The 24675-nt window shown below is 52.7% G+C and overlaps 2 protein-coding genes across 16 annotated transcripts in view; both read right to left on the bottom strand.

Annotated features, from left to right (window-relative positions):
* Window positions 1-1974, bottom strand: part of DOC2B (double C2 domain beta) — a 33780-nt gene extending 31806 nt beyond the window's left edge. For all 12 annotated transcript variants that reach the window (XR_005062481.2, XR_005062479.2, XR_005062476.2 and 9 more), the window contains exon 1: window positions 1602-1974. Coding sequence is in view for 1 of the 12 variants with exons in the window: in XM_017656140.3 (XP_017511629.3) it covers window positions 1602-1974 (373 nt within the window). In the remaining 11 variants the exon portion in view is untranslated. The remainder of the gene's footprint in view (window positions 1-1601) is intronic.
* Window positions 1975-2403: 429 nt separating this feature from the next.
* Window positions 2404-24675, bottom strand: part of RPH3AL (rabphilin 3A like (without C2 domains)) — a 165160-nt gene continuing 142888 nt past the window's right edge. For 2 of the 4 annotated variants that reach the window (XM_073235054.1, XM_073235053.1), the window contains exon 8: window positions 23506-24672. In XM_073235054.1, the coding sequence (XP_073091155.1) occupies window positions 24638-24672 (35 nt within the window). In that variant the 3' untranslated portion in view covers window positions 23506-24637. Of the gene's footprint in view, window positions 2543-23505; window positions 24673-24675 lie in introns of those variants that run through there. The other 2 variants (XM_073235055.1, XM_073235051.1) reach the window with 2 other exon arrangements.

A 24675-nucleotide genomic window follows, 5' to 3' on the forward strand; every position in this document is an offset into this window, starting at 1 on the left:
GGGGTAGCAGGAAGGAGGCTGGAAATGGGAACAAGCTCCCTACCCCTTCTCCTGGGTGAAGCTTTTGATTCAGGGAATTCAAAGGGGTGACATGGTGCCTGCCCAGTTAGGGTCTGTTCAGAAGCACAGCAAATGAGGGGGTACCAGGGGCTGGGGGTGGGAAAGGTTCAGGGCACAGGCCTTGAGGGCAATAAACTCTCTCCACCCGATCTCCCCAGGCTGGCAGTGAGGGGAGGGAGAGGACTGCTCCCTGTCCCCGTGCCCAGCCACAGGGCCTCAACAGGCTGGGCTCTGGCCAGAGGGCTGCAATCCAGCCCTGAGAAAGTGCAGAGCACACACAGTCCCCACCATGGTTGAAAGGCCTCCTCGTGCTCACACCTCCAGGGCCCCCCCTAAGTAGGGCGATGAGAGGTCTGCCACTTTCCCCAGTAGCACTGGTAACCTTCACCTGAAGCTTCCAGGGTCACTATGCTCAGGGAAAATCCAGGCCCCCCGGCCCCAGGCCCGTTGAGCACCCGAGCCCAGCGCAGCCACTCTTCACTGCACTGTGCGCGTGGGGGAGGGGCCAGGCGGGCCTTGACACAGCCCTGACAGCGACCCCCGCCCCGAAAGGTCCACAACTGGGCCAGAGCTGACGTTTGCCGCTGGTTTTCCTGGTCTGAATGACGCGGCTGGGGCTACAGCTGGGCTGGAGACCTCGCGAGCAGCGCACCCCCCCATCCCCACCCCCATCCCGCGCAAATCTATTATACAGGGGCTGGCGACCGCTTCAGCCCCGGTTTCCCCTCCCACGGGTCGGGCGGGGCAGGTATCCTCTGAGACCCAAAATTGAGGGGCGTCTGCTGGCCGGGCCTCTCCCCCGGCGACCCCAGCGCTTGCCTACTCCCTGGAGTTTGGGGCTCAGCCCAGCGAGGCTGAGGGGTCCTTTTTGGCCGAGGGAATTGGGCGTAACAGGTGGGCGAAGGTCGGCGGCCCGGCGAGCGCAGTGGCGGGCCCCACGGACGCGGGAGGAGGCACCGCCAAGGTTTTTCCAAAGGACAAGCGGCACGGCGGTCCTCTGGTCCTCGGCCCGCGCGCCAGCAAAGCCGCCGCGCTCCGCGAGCCGCCAGGCCCACTCGCGAGGCCGGCCAGGCCTGGGCCCCCTCCGCCCCCCGGCCCAGCCCGGACCCTCGGCCGCGGGGCCGACCCGCAGCGGAATCTGGGGATGGGAGCGACCGCGCGGCCGGCAGCAACTGGTGTCTCCCCAGGGCGCAGCTCCGCCCTTCCCGGGAACAAAAGCCGCCGCCCGCGCTAAAGCTCCCCGCGGGCGGGCCGAGAGGGGGCGCGGCGCTGGCTCCGGGGAGCCAGGCCCCGGAAGTGGGACATCCCCAGGGAGCGCCCCCAAACTTCCCACCTCTCCAGTCCGGCTCCGGGGAGGTGTCGGGCTGGTTCTGCAGGGCGAATGGAGAGCGCTCGGAGCAGGCGAGGGGGCTGCGACCCGGCGGGGTACACCCGAGGGAAACCGGGAGACCGCAGGGGGACCAAGGGCCAAGCGAGGTCAAGGGGGCGCGCGCGAGGCCGAGCCAGGGGAGGGGCGGGAAGTCGGCGAGTTGGAAACTTACTGCAGTCGTCGGACTCGTAGCCGTCGGCGTCCGGCTCGTCCTCCGGCGGCTTGGCGGGCGGCCGTGCAGCGCTGTGGCCGGGGCTAGGGCCAGGACTGGCGCCGTAGGCTCCGAAGAGCTGGTCGACATCCTCGTCGTCGTCGCGGGCGCCGTCGGAGGGGCTGCGGCGGCTGGCGCTAGCCGCGGCCGGGCGAGCGGGGGCGTCCGGGGGCGCAGCGGCGCGGGGCCCCGCGGCCTGGGGCAGGCCCCTCGGGAAGCGGGGGAAGTAGTCGGAGATCTGCTTGATGGGCCGGATAGGGCCGGGGCACACGTCGATAGCCATATGCTCCTGGATGCTGATGGTCGCCTTCTCCCCGCGCCGCCGGAGGGTCATGCAGGCAGCGCGGCCCCGCCCGGGCGCGGCCCGGCCTGGCTCGGCGCGGCCCCGGCCAGGGGGCGGCTCAGCGAGCCCGGCGGGGCGAGGCGGGGACTGCGGGCATCGCCGGCGGCGCCCCCGGACGGCCCTGACGCGGCTACTGCCTGCTCGGCGGCGGCGGGCGCGAGTGAGTGCAGGGGCTGGCAGGCAGGGGGCGGGCCCAGCTCGCGTCACCCGGTAGCAACCAAGCAGTGTGAGGGTGCGGGCTGCGCGGGCGGGCGCGGAGCGGAGCGAGCGGCGCCGAGTGGCGCCGCACTCACTGGCACTCACACCGGCGCGCACGCCGGCCCGGGACCCCGCGCGTGCACACACTGGCGGGCAGGCCAGCTGGAAGCCTTCCACTCACGCGCACTGGAGGGGCGAGCTGAGAGCCGGGCCGGCACCCGCGGACGCACGCTCGCTCATTTCCGCGCTTACTGCCACTTGCTGGGGTCCGTTTGCTCTCACAGGCCACACGCAGGTGTGCAAGAACACTTCAAGCACACGCATATGTGTGCACTCGGCAGAAGCGCCCACTGGCTCACACCTGCAGGACACCACAAATATATGTACCGGCAGAGTAGGTTGAGGTTGCTGCGGTTCACTAGCTCACACGCGTAGAGGTGGTCAGGGGGACAGTCTTCCATGCCTCCAAACATGCCTAAGAGGACACACGAACACACCCACAGAAGTGAGCAGGGGACTCAGGGCACAGTTCACACCCATCCCCCCACAACTAACAGGACAGCCAGCCACACTCCTAGGATTGGGGGACAGACTGCTAACACACTACCGGGTGCTAACACACTACCGGGACATGTTCATCCTCATCTGTCCAAGGTCATTGCTAGCACACTTCCTCTCAGGTCACATAGAAACACACACTCTGTCACCTGAGTCGCCCTCTCACTTGCTCAGTGACTGGTTTGAGGGACCCAGCCCCCTCCCGCATGGGCACCGGGTGGGTGAGAACCCTGACAGAAAGCTGGATGGGCAGGCAGCTGAGGGCAGGGAGGGCACGGGCAGAGGAGACTTTCTCAGTGAATGATGGAGGAAACAGAGGTGAAGAGGCAGGGCCCACGTCATAGGGTCAGATAACTAAACACATCCCAGACGGCCCAGCCCTAGCTGCTCTCCGGCTTCCCTGGAACACAGCTCTGTTGTGTCCAGCATGGCTGCTGCTTTATATAGTTGTGTTCCTGGAAAGCCCTGGTCATGGACGGAATCCTGTTTACTCTCTGGTCTCTCTTGACATACGAGAAATGATTATCTTCTTGCCTGAGTCCCGTCTGTGGGTCAGAATGAGGGGTCACAAGCCTGTGCCCCCCCATACCATGCTCCCTTGGGAGAGGGTGGGCAGCAGACAGGAGAGGAGGCCTCCTCGTTACTTCCAGTTGCATCATTCTGGCAGATGATTTGCTCTCTCTGAACCTCATTTTCCTCATCTGTGAAATGGGGCTAACCTCACAGAATTTTGGCGAGGCCACCTAGCACAGAGCATGACAGATAAGAGGTGCTCAATGGGGTTGGCTTTCTCTTCTCCCTTCCCTTGGGAGGTGAGACTGGTAAGAAATGATGGACGGTATGTTGCTTCATGTGTGAGTGCTGTACTAGTGGTGACAGCTACTACCCATAGTTGAGAACTACAGTAACGGTCAAGGGCTTCACAGCTGCCATCTGGTTCCTTATATCACCCCATGATGTAGGCAGGGTATAATGTTCCCAGTTTGCAGGTGAGGAAACTGAAGCTCAGATGCAGTGGCCTGCTCAGGGTGACCACTGGCTGGTGGCAGAGCTGGGGCTAGAACTCAGGTGTCCTGGCTTTGTTGAGGCTTCCACTTCCCCCTCCTCTGCATCTCCCTCCCACCCCTACAAGAGGTTGAGGAGGTCAGAGCAGAGCTGGAAACACAGGTGAAACCTTGTTCCCCAAAGCTCCTCCTGAGGCTTCTTCTTTGGATGGAGACAGCCCAAAGGAAGGAGGAGGAGGGGGAGAGAGAGGGGGCTGAGAGCTTCAGGGGTTGCAGAGGGAATGAGCTGGCCCGGGGCTCCCTAAATACCATCTGGGGTCCTGTTGGGAGAATAGTTCAGTCTTCCAAGAGGGAAAGGCCAAGGAAGAGACAGGAGAGCCTGGAAGCCTACCACGGTGGGTTTTTCATTTCTGGTAATGCTTAAGGGGAATAGTCCTTAAATAGGCACAGAGTGACTTCTGTGCCAGAGGTGGCTGCATCATAGTGATTATGTAATGATATGGGCTATTAACATACAGATGTTGAACCATCGCTTCATAATTACTTCACTTGAGGAGCAAGAGAGTGCTGTCATCGTCCTACAGATGGGGAAACTGAGGCTTCATGAGGCCAAGTGACTGGGACTAAGAACCTGGATATCCTGACCCCTGACCCCATGCCCTTCTGACATCAAAGGTATATCCCTGTGCTCACTGGGGGTGGGGACAGAAGGGGGCTGACTTGTTCCTCCTGGCCTCTTGACCTTCTGTGGGTCTGGCCATTTGGAAGGTCAGCTCACAGCAATTGGCTCTGCTGGTGCTCGCTCTGGGGAGGGTCTGGAAGAAGTAGGGTGGAGGGTTCAGCCTCTAAAACATCCAGCCAGGGAATCCCAGGATGCCTGCTGGAGAAACAGCGCAGCGCAGGTGGGGCCAACCTCCGGTAGGTGGCAGAGTTGAGAGCCACTGCGAGGTCTGAGTTCATCCAGCTATGACCTCAGCTGAGATGGGAGGGGTTCCAGGGGGGCTAGAATTGATGTTCTTTGGGCAAGTGTCCAGTTTCTAGAAAGGGTATGGGCTGGGGAGTCAGGCAGACTTGGATTCAAAGCCAGTGTCTCCCTTCTCCTGTATCTGACTTTGGGAAAGTTGCTTCATTTGGGGCCTCCATCTGCCCTGTGAAACTGGGGAGGCCACAAGCAACCTCCTGAGAAATGAAGGCAGGGATGGATACCAAGTGCCTGGGCGTGCAACAGGCATTCCGTGAATTTTAATTCTCTTGCCTCTGCCGTCTCAGAGCAAACCACCATCCTACACCCTTTGCCTGCCTCAGTTTCTCTACCAGTGAAGAGCAATTGATTGTCCTCATCCTATTGGCTGCAAGGACTGGGTGAAGACGCTGGGGAAAGTGAATTGAGAAATGAATGTAATTGCCAAGGCTGGGCTGCCAGCTGGCATGTGTTGGGATCTGTCAGCTGCTGGACATGTCCAGACCCCATCAATCACGTTGCCTTTCAGACTGTGGTGGGTGGCTTGGCAGAGTCTGCCCTTGGGCAGAGCCCTCAGGACTCCATGACCCTCATTTCCCCCACTACCAGCTTCTCCCAATAGACTTCTGTACTCCCCGACCTCCAACCACACACACACAGGGGCCCCTGTCCAACGAGGCAGAAGTGGGTTCCTCAAAGGATGTCCAGGCATCTCTACCACTGGGATGTCTATTAACCATGCAGGCTCTGGGCCCTACTCCCTTATGTGTGTGAGGACTTGAAATGTGTCTTTCCGAGCACCCCGTGGATTACTCTTATGCATGATTATCTTTATGAGAACTGCAGGGTTAGGAGGTGCTAATAGTTTAATAATGATTCTCAGCCTGTTTTGCTGCCTCCACACTGTTCAAAGTGCAACATCTGGGCGGCGGGGCAGTGTTGGAATTTCTGGAGTGCTTTGGCAAAGTCCCGCTGGGGAGTCTGATACAGAGCTGGGGTCATTGTGACTTCTTTCCTGATGAGGACAAGCAGTTAGAGCCTTCCCTTCCAGTAGGTAACTGGCATTTGGGAGGAAATGACCTCTACCCTGTACTTGGCTGGATGTCCTCTGCTGGCATCTCTGGCTGTTCCTGCATGCCCTGGGAGGAAGGGCCCTCCCTGGCCCTGGCCTGACATTTACCCCCAGTTTCTGCCCTTTCTTGATTACTCAAGGAGCTCTTGGCATGTTGTGCTGAAAGAACCTTCTCTGTATTCATAGGAATGTTTTAACCAAAGGAGGGGCCAAGGGAAGAATTCTAAGCACTGTCATTGGTTGATGGAGAGAGGCCTTCCAGGGGCTTTTGTGAATCCATGTTTTCACAGATATTTATTGAGCACGTGCCCTGTGATGACCCCAAGCTACGTTGCAGGGGGCCTGGTGACAAATGAAGCCCCATTCTCCTTTAGACACCAATGATGGAGGGCAGATCAGGAAGGGATGTGGGAGCCATCCACTCTGGCTGTTCACTGCCTCTTCCTTGACCTACACCAATGGCCCTGGCTCAGGAAGCTTGGTGGATTGCTGAGGTGAGCAAGTCAGCAGAGGTGCTTGCAATATAGTCCATGGCTGCTGAGAGGCAAGCTGGGTTATTAAGCGGTATTAAAAATGTAGCTCTTTCTGATAATGTATTATGCACATGCTCATAAACACATCCCCCTGTCACAGTATATTTACCAGCATTCAGGCCTACCCATGGGGAGGGGTTAGCAATTACCTAATGATGCTGTTTTGCAGATGCCAAGTTCTCTTGGAGCTGTCTTGGTGGGCTGAATGGCTCAAAGAGATGCTTGTCTTTTTCCCTCCTGGGACACCTGTCCAGTGGTTTGCAGGCCACAGGTGTGTAAGCCCTTCACCTCACCAGCCTGTCTCACTTTGTCCATGAGGAAAAGTGAAGCCGAGAGATGGAAGCCCAGGCTCAAGGTCACAAAAGGCAGTCCCAGGACTCACACCAAAGGGCAAGGGGCCAGATGGAGGACTACAGCTCTTTCTCCTTCTAACAGGCAATGGGCCAGGCTGCCAGGCTGGAAAGAGGCCAAGGTGAGAGGCTCACCTCTCAGGAGGGCTTAACCCAGAATCAGGCTGACTCTGGTAGAAGATCAGATGCCAGAGAGGGATAATGCTGAATCCTTAGGGGAAGCTCCAGAAATAACCTGGCAAAGGACAGGGTGTGTAGCCAGAAGCTTAAGTGACAGCATGGATGAGGCAGCTCCCCACCCCCACTCCAACAGGGTTCCCACCCCTGGGGCCCAGGGTCCTGTTCAAGCGTCTCCAGGAGTGGAATGATGATCTCAGTGTTAAGAACAGGTTAGAATGGGCTGCAGCTCTAACTGGAAACTTTGAAACCCAGAGCCAATGGCCACATGTGTTCCTTCAACAGCTTTGGATTAATGATACAGTATAGAAGGTATCAACAATGCAGATAGTGACTTCCAGTTTTAACACATTCTACTTCTAAAACTTATGAAATATTTCAGTCTTACAAGAAAGACCTGGAGTATAATGTAAAGACTACCCCTCCCCACCAAGCTAGTTTACAAATAAAACAATACAGTTTCCTCAAAATGCTAAACATAGAATTACCATATGATCCAGCAATTCCATTCCTAGGTATAGATCCCATCAAACTAAACAGCAGGGTCTCAAGTAGATACTTCTACACCGATGTTCACAGCAGCATTATTCACAATAGCCCAAATGGAAACAACCAAAGTATCCCTCAACCCATAAATGGGGAAGCAAAAAGTAGAATAGTCACACAATGGAATATTCTTAGCTTCTAGAATATTCATTCTAAACAGGAATGAAGTTCTGATCTGTACGACAACCTGGACGGACCTTGAAGCCATGTGAAGTAACAGACACAAAAGCACAAATACTGTATGATCTCACTCCTAGGAAATATCCAGAATAGGCAAATTTATAGATGGAAAGTAGAGGATACTAGGGTCGGAGGAGAGGAGAGAATGGGGAGTTGTTTTTATGGGTGCAGAGTTTCTGTTTGAGGTCATGAAGGAAAGTTTGGGAAACAGAGAGTGGTGATGGTTACACTATATTGTGAACCCATTTAACCCACGGAATTATACACTTCATAAGGGTTAAAATGGTAGATTTTATGTTATATGTATGTTACCACAATAAAAAAGTAGGAAAAAAAATAAGCCCACAGTGAAAAATAATTTTTCTTACTATACGAATTATGAAATTGTCATGTTGTACACCTGAACTAATATATGTCAACTATACCTCAGTAAAAAGAATAATAATTGCCTAAAATGTCACTGTCTGACTCTCTGGCCCCTGAGACAAGTTCTAATCGTGGTTCTGTGTTGGGGATGGCGGGAGCGGGGAGCCAGGACCTGGGTCCACCAGGCAGGACTGGCCGGGGAGGGATGCTGTGACTCCTGGAGCCTCCCCCAGGCGGAGATGCTGCCCCTGAGGGCTCACCCAGGCCGATCCCTGCCTATCCCCCAGGATCCCTTCCCCATGGAGCTGTTGGCCTGGATGTCCCAAGAAGCTCCGAGCCTCCCCAGCCCACGCCTCCCGCCCCTGCTGGCCTGGCTCTCAGCCCATCCTCATGCCTCGGAGATCCCTGCTCCTCTGTAAACAAGGCCTCTGGCAGCCTGGGCCTTTCCCACCACTGCGCCAGCCCGGCCCTCCTCCAAGCCTTGGCAGTGGAGTCCCCCCAAATCCTGTTGAGGCCCCTCGCAATGTGCTGCTGTGCCCCAATTCCCCCAACCAGCACACCTACCATCCGCTCTGTGCCTGCCGCCTTTGCTGGCCAACACTGTGGCCCCAGGCCTGGACCCCTTGGCTGCCAACTGCCTTCCTGAGGGCTTCATTTCAGCCACCATCTCCCATGGCCACAGCCTGGGGCCTGACCATGCCCTTTGCTGCTTCCTAAGCCCCATCTGCAGCTCAGAGAGGGCAGGGAGGTCAGACATGGGAGAGGGCGCCGACCTCACGGGCCCAGCACGTCCTTCAGACCCCCTGGCTGTTACTGACCACTCTCTGGCCTGCCAGGCCGTGCATCTCCACCTGCCCTGAATTTTCTGCCTGCCCCCACCCCCCAGACTGAGGAACAGTCTGAAAACCCCTGGTCCCCAGTGAAAGCCCAAAGCATAGCCAGCCAGGCCCCTAAACCAGCTGTCTCCATGTTCTGTCTCTTACGAACCAGCTTCTCAACTGGGACCTGGATTATTATTCACCTTATGTTTTTCTTTAAAAAACAACTTGCTTAAAAATTGCTTTAAATATTTAGGTTAGCTTTGTCCTAATAATGTCTGTACTGTGTCGATTGTATTTCTCTACTGCACATTGAAATAATCATATAATTATTAGAGCAACATATTTTTCATTAAGTAGAGGAGGGTAAGTCAGTTGTCCAAGGTCTCATAACTAGAAAGAGGCAGAGCCATCGTTTGAGCCCAGGCCATTTGGTCCCAGAAACCATGCCCTTGACCATCACCAGTCCTGATGTGTTTCACCCTGTCACCTCCAGGCTGTGACAATTACTATTCCTCCAACCCCCATCGACAGGCCAAGTTGGCCACAAATATTGAAGGTGAAGATGACAGAGCACAGCTCTTTGCAGGTATGTTGGGGGTTGACCCTGTGGGCTCTGCTTACCGTCCTCCATGGCATTGCCAGCTCCTCTCCCTTACTGGACAGAGGCCCGGGGCCTACCTCCTGCAGCTCCAGCCTTTGGCTCACCCCAGCTGTCCTTGGAAAGCATGGGGTCTAAGTTGGGTTAGCAGAGGCAGTCCCTGCCTCCTGGGTTCCTGAGCCCCACAGGGCTAGGCTGGCTAGTTCAGAGAGCAAGGCCTCACTCCTGAAACCTGAAGGCTGAGAAAGAGGCCAGCAAAGGGGGTGGAGGACGGAGGAAGGGGTCCACGCAGAGGCCAGAGTGATGGTGTGGTGTGTTTGCAGCATGGCCTGTGGCTGAGCTCGCTGGAACTCAGGGTGTGAGAAAGGAGATGCCTGACGCCCCTGCTGAACGCCACATGCCCCCTGGGTGCTGCCCACCCATGGGCTCATCCTGCCTCTGGGCGAGTGTGTGGAGCCCTTCACTGAGTCTACATTTAGAGTCAAAGACTCCAGGACAAGATGGGTCCTCGCAGCTCACACTGTCATCCCCCTGCACAGCCCTGTGCCCAAACCCGGGTCTCTGCCTACTGCTCCCACCCCCTCGGCCCCCCTGCACACTCTGGTGCTGCCCTGGCACCCTGCTCAGGCGCTGCACCTCCCTGAAGCAAGCAGGTGTGTTTCCACAATGCCCCCATGGCTGTGTAGGCACCACATTACAGGGCTTTTCACACTTGTGATTTTTGCTCAAGTGTCTGTCCTCGAGCAGTGTTGAATTTCTTGAGGACCTAGAGAGACTGCTCCATCTTTGTGGGCTCGAGCTGTGGGGTCAAATGTGATGGGTCCCTAAACCCCTGGAAAACTCTCAGGACCCACTGCAGGGAGCCCAGGCCCAGGCCCAGAGTGGAGCCTGGGAATCACCCGTGACCCTAGAGTTCTGAAGCTGGGAGCAGGCAGGGACTCCATAAGCCCAGCACATCTTTGTTAACATGGAAACTGAGGTCCAGAGATGTGGCCTGCCCTGCCCCAGGTCACGAGGTAACTTTGAGGCAGGGCCAGGACTCAAGGCTCTGTGCCTCCCCCACCCCCATCTTGGGGACACAGAGGGTGGTTTTACCCTCTCCTGCCCCTTGGGATTCTTTGGACTCAGTCTCAGGCTCATGCCTTGAAGCCCACCTGTTAGGTTGGTGGGGTTTTCCTGGGGCTGTTCCATTGGCCTGCCTGGGTTCTGATGACCATGGTGGTGACTGTACCTTAACACAGGTACTTAGTCCTGAAGAGTAATCTATTTCATTTCCTTCATCCTACACTGCCCTGCCCAGGCCCACTGACATGAGCCCTGGCCTGCCTCAGGGACTTTGCACTAGCCGGTTCCTTCTCCAAAATATCCTTTCACCAAATCATGTCATGGGCGGCTCATTCCCATCTTTAAGATCTCAGCTCAAGGCCGTCTCCTAGACAGGCCTGACAACACTACCTTTTATTTTTTAAAGATAAAATATAAACTTTTATTTTTATTGTTTTTTTATTAAGGTATCATTGATATATACTCTTATGAAGGTTTCACAAGAAAACAATGTGGTTATTACATTCACCCTTATTATCGAGTCCCCCCAGTACTCCATTGCAGTCACTGTCCATCAGTGTGGTAAGATGCCACAGAGTCCCTGTTTGTCTTCTCTGAGCTGCACTGTCTTCCCCGTGATCTCACACATACCATGGACAGTACTACCTATTTATTGTTGACTGTCTACAAGCCCCTTGGGGGCAGGGACCCAGCACAGTGCCTGGCCCAGGGCTGGCAGGCACTCAGCTCACAGTGGTTGCAGGGAGGGATCTGAGCACATAGGCAGCCTGGACCAGCCAGGCCCACCTTGGCCCAGCTGCGGCTATGGGGGAGACCTCGGGGTTACAGACGGGGAAGGAGGGAGCCAAGGCCCTGCCACCAGCCCAGCTCCTTCCTGCCTGTGCAGCTCCCACTCGGGCAGGTGGCCTTGGAGACAGCCGCAGTTAGGGGGAGGAGGGAGGGAGCGCCGGGGGTCATCCATCAGCGGGGAGACGTGGAGAGCCTGGTAAATCAGGGAGGCTGTCTGAGGCCCGTTTGCCAAGCGTCTGCCCAGTGCTCAGGGTGTCTGGGAGCCTGCTGGGGACTGGGGACAGCCACAGCGATCCCAGGGCCACCCTGACTGAGGAGGGAGGGCCCGGGCAGTGCTCCATGCCCGCTGCCTCCCAGTTCCCTGGCAGGGCCCTGTGTTATCACAGAGGATGCTAATTGCTTTACACAACCCTCACCCCATCCTGCAAGGCGGGTCATTGTTATGTTTTAATTATTCTGAATTTCAATACACAAGGGTATAGAGATTAACATAACAAACCCAAAAACATACCCAACAAAATGAACATTTTCACCTTAAAAAAAAATGTGAACTATAACACAGAAAATTGCATAAAATGCAGATGCGTGGTATCATGAATACTTATAAAGCAAACATGAGCATAATCACCACCATTTCCACAGTCATGAGGAAGGGGGTCACCACCCCAGCCCAAGCCCCCACAATGTGTGTCTCTGGTGCAGAAGTCTCCCTGGCCCTTCATATTCAGATCTTTATGACACAAATGCCCAGGTTTCCTGATCTTTTAAAAATATAAATTCAATGAAACATTACAGATTAAAAATTTCCTTCCTGAGCCCCATTCCCACCCAGGGATCAGGCATAAGTATGAAATTGATGTACCCTATCGCAGGCCCTGTTTGATATTTTTACTATACATATTTATATTAGGGAAGTATCATTTTATGTAGTTAAAATTTTTCCTAAATGGCACTGATACTGCACATATATTCTGTGACTTGACTCTAAATGCTTTATGAAAAAACAGCTTTATTGAGGTAATTTATATACCATGAAATTCAACTCTTTCAAGTGTACAATTTAATGATTTTTGGTAAATTTTCAGACTTGCACAACCGTCAGCACAATTCAATTTTAGAACATTTTCATCCCTCCTGAAAACTCTAAATGCTTTCTTCTTCTTTTTCTCTCAATGCTTTTTGATACACATTTAAATACCTGCCCCTGATAAAGCTCCTACTATGTACCAAACACTGTCTAAGAGTGGTCCTCATGTCATTCTCTCAATCCTCACAGCACCTCTGTGAGGGGTGTGCTGGTAGAGACAAGGACGTGGGCACAGAGAAGGCAAGAAAGCACTCAAGCAGGATCCCTGCTGGAAACAGACAGAGTAGGCTGCGAACCAGCCGTCTGACCCGCGCGCCTGCGCCTGGACAGTCCCCCTACATGGCTGCTCTGAGCTGTGCATATTTGTCCTGCGGTACAGTGTGTCAGGCACAGATGAGACCTTGAGGCTCAGAAAAGCCAAGGGACATGCTCAGGATCCCTGGGATGGGAAATGGTGGAGCTGAGACTTGGATCCAGGCCCGGTGAGTCCCAGGCCCCTGGCCCTTTTCTGGTCCCCTCTGTTGCTTTTTGGTTTTCATTACAGAAAAAAGGAAAAGGGAGAGAAAAGAAGGGAGAATGGGTGGGAAGGGAGAGAGAGAGAGAGAGGTCAGAACCAACTTTTGAATTCTTTTATGCTCCTGCATATATCCATAAACACACCTGCGTACCCACACGTGCATACATGCCCACAAGCAACACATGCATCTGCACGTAGCTGTAAGGTGCACATCCATGAGGATGCACACATTCACACTCACATGCACATGTGCTCACATGCGCACAGGGTACACAGTGTACACTCACCTGAGTCAGTGTTCAGAGGTCCTTTGATGCTCAGAGTGAAGAGAATGCCATGTGTGCGTGCATGTGTGTGTGCGTGTGTGTGTGGTGGGAGTGAGGGTTCAGCCTTACCTCTGTACCCACAGCTCCCCTTCTGCTCAGATGCCTGCTGAAAGCCTTTGCTAAATAAAGTTTCAGCTCCTGGGAAACAGAGCCAGGCGTGATCCCTGGGGACTTTGCTGAGCTGCGGCAGCCGCAGGGCCAGCATGGGCTTGGAGTGCCAGGAGTTGAATCCACTGTGTCTCTGCTCACTGGTCTGGATGCCTCCTGTCCCTCAGGATGCCTCATCCCTGTCATTGGACTCCTGTGAACCTACACAGACCTGTGAGGGGCTGTGGGAACCCCTTAAAAAGCAACAGTAATCTTGGAGCACACTGAGTGTGCCAAACACATGGTCTCATTACAGGGCTGTGACATGTGCACGGCGGGCACTGCCATTTTAGAGATGGGGCACTGAGGCCCAGGGTCCTTCTGCAGGCTCCTACAGTTACAAGAGCTGGATGCAAACCCAGGCTGTGTGTCTGCTCCACCTGGCATGGACAGTGTCCCGCTCCTGCCCGTGCAATAGCACAGTGGCCGCCCTGACCCTGGGACCCAGGAGTTCTGGCATCAGACCCAACCTTTGATACTGCCTGGTGGTTTGCAAAAGCTGGTAAGCTGACAGGTTTGTGACAAAGTTTTTACTGAGCCATGGCAAATGGAAAAAGCAGAGGACAATGTAGTAAGTTTTCCCAAATTAAGTTCCCTTAATTTAAAAAAGATGGCCTATTTATTTGATTCTTTTTCCTTCCTTTTATGAAATGAGAGTGATCTTATATGATGGTTGTGATTTTACATTCTTACTTGGCCAGATAAAATGTGAGCAACTGCATGCCAGCCCTCAAATCTGGGGGAGGTTTTTCTGGTTTATGGACCCTGTAAAGTTGGGGCTCTTTGGGGTCCCCACCTCTCGGCTCACCTCGGCCTGGGACTGGGACCTCTTTTGCATCTGTCCTTACATTTTCATATTTGTATTTGCTGAAACAATCCAATTGAGGAAATTCTGTCCGGGGTGTTTGAAGTCCTCATGATACCAGCTCAAATTCTGGATGGAGTTAACAACAAAATAGAGGAAACTTCTTTTTCGTCTTCAGCAAACTTCAAGGCAACTTTAGCCTGGGAACTCAGCCAGTTCCTAGGAAGCAATGGAATCAAAGGCCTCTGAGCAGTAAAAAAGGTCTTTAGGACAGAGCTCAGCTCGGATTCCAGCTCTGGCCTCACTGCAAATTAAAAACCATGATTTGGTAAGCTTGTTTATCTCTCTTCCCCCAGCAAACCTGGTCTCCTCAGGGGCAGTGGGCAGCACGTTGGTTGGAAAGGAGGCTGGAAGGGCAGTCAGGGTGGTTGCTCGCAAGAGTATTTTGGGGGAAGGCCCAAGCCACAATATCCTGGGGCTGATTAATGTGGGAGTGAGGGCGAAGTAGTCAAGCAAAGTTTGCAAGATGCTTATATGTTGATCTGCATAAAAGAGGTGCTCCTAATACTTCTCAGAAAGCTGTCCATAAAACTGGCTAAAAAGTAATCATAAAACCAAAACAAAATCCAAGTAGGCAAGGGAAAGGATAAACTTCAATTATCAGGAAGCTCCAGAGAATGTGCAGAGCACAATAGGGCAAGCGCCTTGGCTGGGTGGGAGGTGGGGGATCGGACTGGGACCCACAAACTAACAGGGCTGGGCACAAGCAGGAGCTTATCTCTGGCAACTGCCCCTTGGGATGGACCTGGTACCCCAGCTGGTCCCACGGTCATGTGAACAAGTGCAGTTCCCATCCGCCCCTGCTGGCGCTTGAACCCAGAGTCTGGTAGCTATTCTGTACCCCCTCTTATCTTGGGGAGTGGGCACAGCCAGAGAGAGTGGGTGAGTCAGGGTATTTTTACTGCCTTTATGAATGAGACACTGGTTGCAGCATGTGCCACACGCTATTCCATATAATCCTCACTGTTGTTATCTCCAGGAGATTGGGTCTCAGACAGGTTAAGTTTTTGGTCTAAGGTCGCACAGCTAACCTGTGCCAGAGCTGGAGAGAGAACACAGCTTTGTCTGACTTCAGGGCCTGGACTTTCTGCCCTTGACTCTCCAGCCTCTTCAGCCAGCCGGTGGCAGGTCCTGCTGCCTGGGGCTTCCAGGAAGGACATGCCTGCTTGGGGCCAGCTGTGTGCCGGCCTGGGATCGACCTCCCACTCTCTCGCACCCCTGGGGCTGCACTGACAGCAGCAAGCAGAATTCTTTCATTTCTTTTCCCTAGATACCAGCTCTGACACCTCCAATTTCTACCATGATCACAGTGTTTTCTGAGTCAAGCAGGGTATAAGGAAAATCGCTTTTTCCCTGGAATAATTTATCATCTTGTTATTTCCATTAGCTGACTCTGTTTGAGTCTATTCTGTGCTGAGCTGTTTGAATTCCCAGCTTGGAAATCCCTGGGCTGGGTGGGAAATGCTGCTTCCAGTCAAGGGAGCTGATGAAGGAGGTACCGCCAGCAGCCAGCAGATTGGGGGTCAGGACGTGGAACAGTAGGGAGGGCACTGAAGATAAAAACCAGGACAGGAAAGCAGGGGTTGTTTTCATTCCTTCTGACTCCAGAGGTGGCTGCATGGTGGAGCTCCACAGAGCTCTGCTGGGCTGCTGGGTTGGTGGGGGGCAGTGCAGAGGCCTGCTGGGATCCACAGCCAGGGTGCCCAGGGAAGGCAAAGCCATTGGCAGGAATGAGGGGGGCTCCCAGAAATGTAGGGACTCCTACAGCAGGCCCTGGGCCACAGCATGGAGTCAGGCTGCTTGAGGACGCTGGGTTCAGTTCTCAAAAGGTTGAGCATCCTCAGGAGGCTTTGCAGATGAGCGGGCAGCTCAGGAGCAGGGGCCTCAGGTTCAAATCCTCGCTCTGCCACTTGCTAGTTGGGTTATCTTGTGCAAATTGTGTTATCTTGGGGCTTAACCTTTCCCAGCCTCAGCTTCCTGGGAGGAAATTGGGGGGAATAATGTCTACCTCCCAGTGCTGTGAGGGGAAGTGTGGGAAGCTTAGCCCAGCATCCAGCCCGTACGCGTGTGACCAGCTCTTTCCAGTTTGCCTGGGGCCTTCCCTGGAAACCTGCATCCGGGAGCTGGGATGGGGGCACACTGGCTGTGGTCTCCGTGCTCCTCAGGTCCACCTTGGAGTCCTGGGGAATGCCAAGGCCTTTGCTGAGGTTCCTGCAAAATACTGGAGTGTTTTTGTCACTCTGGCTCCGAGGTCTTGCTTTGGCTGAGTTAACTCCGTGCTGGCGGGTGGATGTGAGCTTCCATGTTGAAGATTCTGAACCACAGAGCTTCCACTGAGAAATCCAGCACCCCCTCCCCCTAAATCCATCTCCAGGAGGCGCTTGAATGCAGGTGACACTGTGGACATCAGGGTGGGCTGAGGAGCAGCTCGTGTCCCCGCAGTGCAGCCCCTAGTCCTTCAGCTACCCCCTGGGGGCAGGTGGCCATGTGGGGGGCAGTGGGGGCTTCACTCAGGGACGCCTCGCCTCACCCCCATCTCTCTGGCTTCACTCTGACCTCTCTTCCTCCGAATTCCTGTTCATTTCTAATATTTCTTTTGTGGCCTTGGCCCCTGGTTGAACTGTGTTCTGGAAATCACCCACAATCAGTCTCCAAAAATGTTTTCCTAAACAAATGTAGTTCCCTCCCTGACAGCAGTTGTAGGGCCAACCTTTCAGATAATAGCAGGCATATTTCACATGGAAGTAGGTTGAATTATCTGTTTAGATTCGTAAGTTAGCCCTACGAGTTGGGAAAGGCCACATTTGGGGTCTGTTTCTGGTCACCTATGCCTGGTTCTTTCAGAGAAGGTAGTTCCAGGCACCCAGTGAGTTCCCTCCTGAAATTTCCAGCCCCTGAGCCTGGCAACTGGAGCCTCAGGGTTGAGTGACAGCTTCCTTCCCAGTTTACCCTTTGAGAAGCCTGGTGCACCAGGCCTGCTCCCCCCACAGCCTAGGGGAGCGAGGTTGCAAAGGCACAGGCCTCCAGGGCCAGGAAACTCCAGAGCTGGCTCAACCTGTCACTTAGCAGGGACACCAAGGCTCATGCCACCAAGGCGACTCTGAGCGCTCACACTCTCTGAAGGTGGCAGGGCGAGGGGGAGACATGCCACAGCTTATCTGAGTGACTGCCTTAAAAATACTTCTGTGCGAATGAGTTTGAGTAGGTTCTGATCTTAGTACATACTTAGGGTGGCTAATTAGCATGTGAAGTAGACCAGTTAATCCCCATCTGCAGCTCTTCTGCTGGCAGTGGCTTTGCTGGGTGGAATTGGTGAGGTTCCAGGTGGGGGCAGGAGGCAGTGTGCACAGTCTGGAGGGGCAGGTGCCAAGGCAGGCTGCGGGGCACAGAGCTAGTCCTGACAGGGCCCTCACAGCTCTCTCAGTGGGGGCCTGGCCTGGCTGGGGAGCTGGCCTGGGGTGCAGCCAGAGGGCAGGCAGACGGAACCTGTTACTCCCTCCCTCCAGGCAGCTGTGGCGTTGGGGCCTGGTGCCAGGTGGGGTACTACTGAGGCCCAGAAGATGAGGCACTCATGGGGGGCTTTGAATTGAGTGAAGCCAGCGGGGGACCCCAGAGCTTGTGGGAAGTGTAGGCTCCTGACCGGCTGGCCTTTCCCTAGGGATGGGCCCTGGACTTGGGAATGTTTCCAACCCTCCATCCATCCATCCATCCAACCCTCCATCATCCATCCGTCCATCCATCCTTCCTCATAGGACAGCAGTCTATCCTTCTGTCCATCCTCCCAGAAGTCTTTCGATACATTGGTCCACACATCATATCCACCCAGCCATGTCTCCCTCCCCCTGCCTGGAGCTCTGTCAGCCCATCCCTCCCTCCCTCCCATCTGCCTGCTCATCCACCTGCCCCTACTCATCACCCCATTTAGCACTGTTTCCTGACAGCCAACCAGGGCCTCAAAGATAAATAAGACATGGCCCCTGCCTTTAAGAAGCTGGTGGCGGAGCTGGACTCCAGGGAACCCAGCTCTGCCACGCCTCATCTAGAAGCAGAGCCCAGGCACATGGCACTGATCTGAGCAGGCCCTGCCTGCTTCCCTTTTCCCCATTCAAGGGCCTGGGCAGAGAAGGCAGGAGACGGCCATCAGCAAGGAGGGAGGGAGGGACAGCAGGTACAGTGAGACTTAAACTGTCCCCCAGGAGCATCTGCTGAGAAGCAGGGGGCGACCACGCTGGATTATTTCTCTGGTAATTGGCTGAGAAGAAGCCGCAGACACCCCAGGGTCTGCATCAAAGAGCTCAGAGCTCAGCCTGTCTGCGGAGGGCACAGGGGCAGGGCAGCCTGTCCAGGCCCCTGGGGCTCCTCCAGCTCTCCCCCACCTCCCTGTCCTGTGCCTGCCTTCCTCCGTCTCCCTTCTCCCCTCAGTATTGATGGGGTGACCCTGCCCCCCTTGGCTTTCTGTCCAAGGCAGCTGGAGGTGGGGCTGGGCCTGTGCGGGTCAGAGCCGGCCAGCTGCAGAGCCTCGTGCCAGCTGCTGGGGAAGGGACAGGGCTGAGGAACGAGTGCCGAGGCCCTTCTCTGCAGGAGACAGCCTTGCTGGGGGCGCTGCCAATGTCTGCCTGGCAGGGTCCTTCTCCCCAGATGGTCTGGGCAAGGCCAGTGCCAGGTTTTCCTTTGGCCTCATCCCTCCACTGTGCAGAGGAGACTTCACTGGCACTTCAGATGAGCAGTGTGAACCAACTGGTCACACACATTTTCTGAGCCATTGAATCTTTCTGTGACTGTGTATGTGCACACGCGTGCTTGGTGTCCATCTCCCTGGTGAGGGCCCCTACCAGTGCTTTTCTGGCTGGTACCTGGGGCACCTCTCCCACAGTTGGACCCTCCACCTGGTCACTTTGTGCCAGAGACTTCTCCTCCCTCCCCAGAGGCATAGTGCAGGGGGCTCGGGCAGCCTCAGTGAGGATCCAGACAGGTCAGGTTCTCAGCCAGTCTCTGCCTCCTTCCTGCTATGGAACCAAATAGAACAGGTCAAAGGCAATACCAGGTAAACTGGTTCTCAAAGTGTGAACTGGGAGTGTCAGCATCACCCGGGGACTTGGAGGGGCCATTCTCAGCCCCATGCCAACCTCTCAGCCAGAATCTCTGGGGTCGGTCCAGGGACCTGTTTTAACAAGCCCACCGGGTGATTCTGACGCTGCAAGAGGGCAGGGGCCACGTCGGTTTTGTCCATTATTGAGTCTCTGCTTCTAATACTGCACTTGGTACCCAGCAGCTGCCCAATAAATACTGGATGGATGAATGACTGCACTGTTAGGCCCCGGAGGGAAGAGCATGAACATTTACTGTGCCCCAGCCTGCCCCCAACCACTGCACTCATGTTCTCCTGCCATTTAAACAACTCCTGAGGCAAGCACCACTCCGGAATTCTATGGAAGTAGTAATAGCAGGGGTAGGAGTTTTACATGCCATTTCAAGTGTTTAATTTCCCCAATAATCCTGTGAATAAGTATCATCCCTATTTTACAGATGAGGAAACTGAGGTACAGAGAAGTACCCATAATTTCAATTTCAAATAATGGGACAAAATTTTCTGTACTCTGATTTTTACAGATGACAGAACATTCTTCACTCCCTGTATGAAAGGCTCAGTTCCAAAAGTGTGTTTGTAATTTGGTTGCTTGAGTCTCAGAAAGCATTTTTGTAAAGAAAAAGTTTCTTAGTTCTCAGACCAGTGCACAAAGAACCCTTGACTCCCCATAGCTCTCAGACCCCACTGGTCGGGGGAGGATCTGCAGTCCATCTCCATCCTCAAGCTGAAGGCTTCTGGGATTAACTCGTAATGAAACTGCTTCAGAACCCCATCAACCCTGCAACACAGCGCTTCCAAATGCCTTTGGAATTCGCCTGGGGGGCTGCCAGCACTGAGTCCCTCTGCTGGACTGGATCTGGTGGGAGCTGTGGGTGGGACCTGGTGCTGCATCAGGTCTGAGAGGTAGGTCTAAGGGGACTTTGGTCCCAGCACAGAAGTAGCTTAGACGGAGTATCCTTACAGGCCGGATATTGAATCTGCAGGGCTGTATTTTCTCTGCCAGGCAGGTTCTCATGGCGTCCCTACCTCACTCACCTGTTACAGCCTCAGGCTCTCACCCTTAGCCCATGAGTTTATCCTGAGTTTGATATATATATTTCTCCATTAAAAAAACATTTTTGTTAGAAATGTTATAGTTTAAAAAAGGCAATTGTCCTACAGAGTCTATAATATAGGGCAGCAATCCCTTGCCCCATGCCACCCCCAAGTCCCTCCCTAGGCAAACCTTAGAACGCTAAGCCGTTTTTGCTGATGTTTACCTTTGTATTGAAATCTCATGCTGATTCTATTTGTTGACTTTTCAGTTTTAGGCTATATTATTATATATTACATATCATAACTTATAAAATAATATCATGATATCATGTACAATCTCCCAACACAGGTAAGCTTCTTATCCTTTTGCTCATCTTTATATATCTCGGCCGTCTTCATGCTCCTATCTGTGCTGGCCGACCTCTGCCTGTAGCCCAGATGCCTAGACACACAGCCAATGCCATTGCCCTGGGGACTCTCTTTGCCCCCTCCTGGGTCAGCTTTCTAGTTTCTTGTGTCCCTGGTACCCTCTTTCCTGGTTTTCTCCCTTGTTTCGTTGGAGCACATCCTCTAGTAGCTGCCTAAGAAAGAATGTATGGGAGAGACATTTCTAAAAACCACACATGTTTGAAAATATCTTCATTTTATGGTCATTGAGATTTAGCTGGATATACATCTAGATTAGAAGATACTGCTTCACTGTGTTCTGGCTTCAAAATCTGCTTTGAGAATTTCAGTGCCTTATCTTTGCTATGTAAACTGTTTTTTTTTTTTTTCTCTTTGGAAAGTTTTAGATTTTTTTCTTTAGGGTTTTTATTCTGGTGTCCTGAAATTTCATGATAAGCGGCTTGCTATTGTTCCTTAAATTTTTTATTTTTGAAGATTTCAGATGTGTAAGAATAATACAAATATAATGTATAATGCAACATAAATGTTACAAACACATCTATCTGTTACCAAGATTAATAGAACATTACTAATAAGGTTGAGACTCCTCCTTAATTGCATGCCTCAAGATGTGTCTAGAAATCTGTTGTTTATCCTTCCTAAGAATTTTATTCTTTCACTGCATAAAATATATGATAATATATAACATTTTTGCATGTTTCAAAATCTCTATATAGACAGTGTCATAATGTGTTTATTTTCCTGCCATCTGGTTCTTGGCTCAGTGTTGTGAGTCATCTATGCACTCATTTTCGCCACTGTGTGATATTCCATTGTTTGACTGTATCACAGTTTATGTATCTATTTTTCTGTCCATGGTATTTAGGTTGTTTCCAATTTTTAGCTAATTAAAAGGTACTGCTCTGAACATTCTGTACTTAATTCCTGCAGCCCATGTAGAATTTCTGTTAGGGAAATTGTTCCTGGTTCTACAGCACCCTGGAGTTACTGGGGGAGCTTACAAGATCCGGATGTCAAGGCTGTGTCCCACATTGATTAAATCAGAATCTCTGGATGTGAGTCTGGTATGAGGGCTTGTAAAGCTCCTCAGGATTATTCCAAGGAGCAGCCAGTGGTAACAACCACTGCTCTAGACCAGAGCTACTCAAAGTGTGGCCCTTTGGGCAGCAGCATTGGCGCTACCTGGGAGCTTGTTAGATGTACCCTCTCAGTTCCTGGCCCAGACCTAGTGAATGTTTATTGCACTAGGGTTGCAGGCCATGTGGATCCTCATTTATAGGTATTGCCCCATGGTGGCCCACAGTGGCAGTGGCTGTCCACAGGGTTATGGCTTTATGCCGCTATGCCAGGTACTTTGGTGGGTTCTTTTCTCTAGAGATGCTCATTTTCCTTCAGCCTTAGGAAACAGTCTTGTATCATTTCTTCAGTGATTTTTCTCTCCTTTATTTTCTGTTCCTTGGTTTGAAATTCCTATTGAAAATTGGACCTTTTGCATGCATTTTTTCTTTTTGTTGTCCAATTTTCTTGACTTTGTTCTCCTACTTTTACGTCTCTTTGCTTTTGTGTTTTACTTTCTGGGAGATTTTCTCTCATCTTCCATCCCTTCTAATGCATTTAAAATTTTCTGTTATGTTATTAATTTTCGAGAGCTTTGACACTTCCTTTTAAAAAATAACGTAGTTTTCCTGTTTCATGGGTATCTTCAGAGTGTTGTTCTCTGATCCCTTTCTTCTGTGTGTTGGAGTCTCTGTATTTTTGGCTGTTGGTTTTGGTCAACAGTTTGTGTCCTTGGCTGTTTCCACTATGAGTGCAACACAGCCAAGCTCACAGGAAGCTCTGTGCATACGGGCAGGGCTTATGGGCTAGGGCCTCATAGTGTGACTGAGGAGACTGAGGAATCACCAATGTCAGGGTCTGTAATCTTTTTTCCTTAATCTGTTTCCCAGAGAGAAATTCAATAATGTTCTGCTTTGGGGGTTGGGGCATGGGGAACAGGCTCACCTGTTAGCAGGGGAAGGAGGCTCAGGGTCTCTCCATTAACCATCACCTCACCCCAGCCTTTATCTGGGCATGGGGTCCCCAATCCAGAATCTTTCTGGTTCAATCTGGAAAACTGGCTAGTAGTATATTGTCTTCTATAGGGAAGGGAAGGGCAAGTCACAGGCCATGTAGACTAGGAGAAGGGACTTGGGGTTTAACCATTTCTTCCAAGCAACACTATTTCTACACCTATCCTGAACTTCCACCTTAGGGATACCTGCCCCCTCCACGTTCTGAGCATTTGGGAGATTCTACAGAGAAAATGTGCTTGTTCCTGGATGGCTTTCTTCCTTGCAGACATTTTAGGGAGGGGGAAGCTGGCACTAAACAAGTTATACTCTCCTGTCTCCCAAAGTCTCAGTCCTCTCTTACCTGCTGCAGTCTCCTCTCTATTCTTCTTGTCCTTGTAGTTTAGACCATTTTTATTCCTTTATGTTATTTTGGTGGGTTTTGGGGGTCAGAGGAAATATGAATGTGTTCAGTTCACCATATTTAACCAGAAGTCCTTGTCAACTTCACATTTTGGCTATGTACATATGTTTGTACAACTCAGTTTCATTATTTGCATGTATACTTTTTTCTGTTGTTTTTTTTTTACATAGATGGCCTTGTTTTCCCCATTCAACATTAGGTTTGTAGGCTCTTTTAACACACACACATCCAGCTCATTCCTTTCACTGTGGCTTAGGAAGTGCTCCAGCAATCAGTGCACCACAGTTTTTCCATTAATTTCTCTATTGATGCACCTCAGAAACATAGGCAATTGTGGTCTTTTGATCAACACACTAGCTCAATGCAAATTCTAATCTTTATTGTTTTTATTCTGAAACATAACTTGCCATAGGAAAACTTAAGTTTTTTACAGACTGCCAATGGCAAGGGCTAAAAAGTTCATGGTGGGGACCTGAGGGCCGGGAGAGAAGCCCTTTGAGGGGTACAGCGGGAGTGTCAGGAGGGGCTGGAGGGCGCAGACAGCAATGCACACACATGTGCATGTGCACACACATTCTCTCTCATCAGGTTTTCCAGAAGTGTTTGCCCACACTTGAATTAAGTATTTTTCATGCCAAACCGAACCTACTGAAGAAAAGTGAATTAATGGCGTAGGGGAGTCTCGTGCCCTGGCTGGGGACTTGGCTGAAGGCTGCTCTTCAATGAATGAATTCACAGCGTTCACCAGAACCCTTCCCAGCTCCAAAGCTGGGGAGAGGCTGAACAAAACCCAGGGATACCAATGGAGAGGCTCCAGGAAAACTAACAAAGAGCCAGGCTTCAGCTGCAGCTCCTGGGCCAGCCCCACGTGAGGGGAGAGGCTGCTCCCACCTCCTACCTTGGAGCTGCAAGGAGAGGGAAAGGATGGGAGCATCTCTCACCCCACCTGCTCTGGGCACCTCGCTCTCTGGGAGCCAAGCTCAGCTTTGAAGGGTAATGCTTAGGGTTGGATTTCTTCTTCCATTGATGCAGATAAGGAGAAAGCTCTGCCTGGTGCCCTCTGAAACTGCAGTGCATATGGGAAGGCCCCACAAGGTGGGTCTGAAGGTCCTTCAAGCCCACCCCAGGCCAAGAGCAAACTTAAAATGAACACATGAGTAGACCTAGGTGGGGGGAGGACAATAAATAAAGGTTGAGGCTGAGTGAAATGCTGGGGGGCTCAAGGAGGGCTCCTAAGAAAGAAGGGGTACAGAAAGGCACTGGGTGGGGGGAAGCAGATTCTGCCCCCCAAACACTGGTTTGTTGAGTCAGAGGTCATGTCCAACAGGGCAGGCTGCCCGAGGGCTCCAGGACTGGTCAGGAAGGAGCCAGGAAGGGTCTGGCCCCAGCTGCCTCTAGCCCCTTGCCCCCAAACTCTTCCATCAGAAAGTCTGCTCCGTGCACCAAACACGCCTCCATTCAGGGCAGGCAGAGGGGACTGAGAGAGGCTGTCAGCAGTGAGGACTCACCCCGCTGTGCCCTTTGCCTT

Source organism: Manis javanica, chromosome 4 (assembly GCF_040802235.1).
Source record: "Manis javanica isolate MJ-LG chromosome 4, MJ_LKY, whole genome shotgun sequence".
Lineage (NCBI taxonomy): Eukaryota > Metazoa > Chordata > Mammalia > Pholidota > Manidae > Manis > Manis javanica.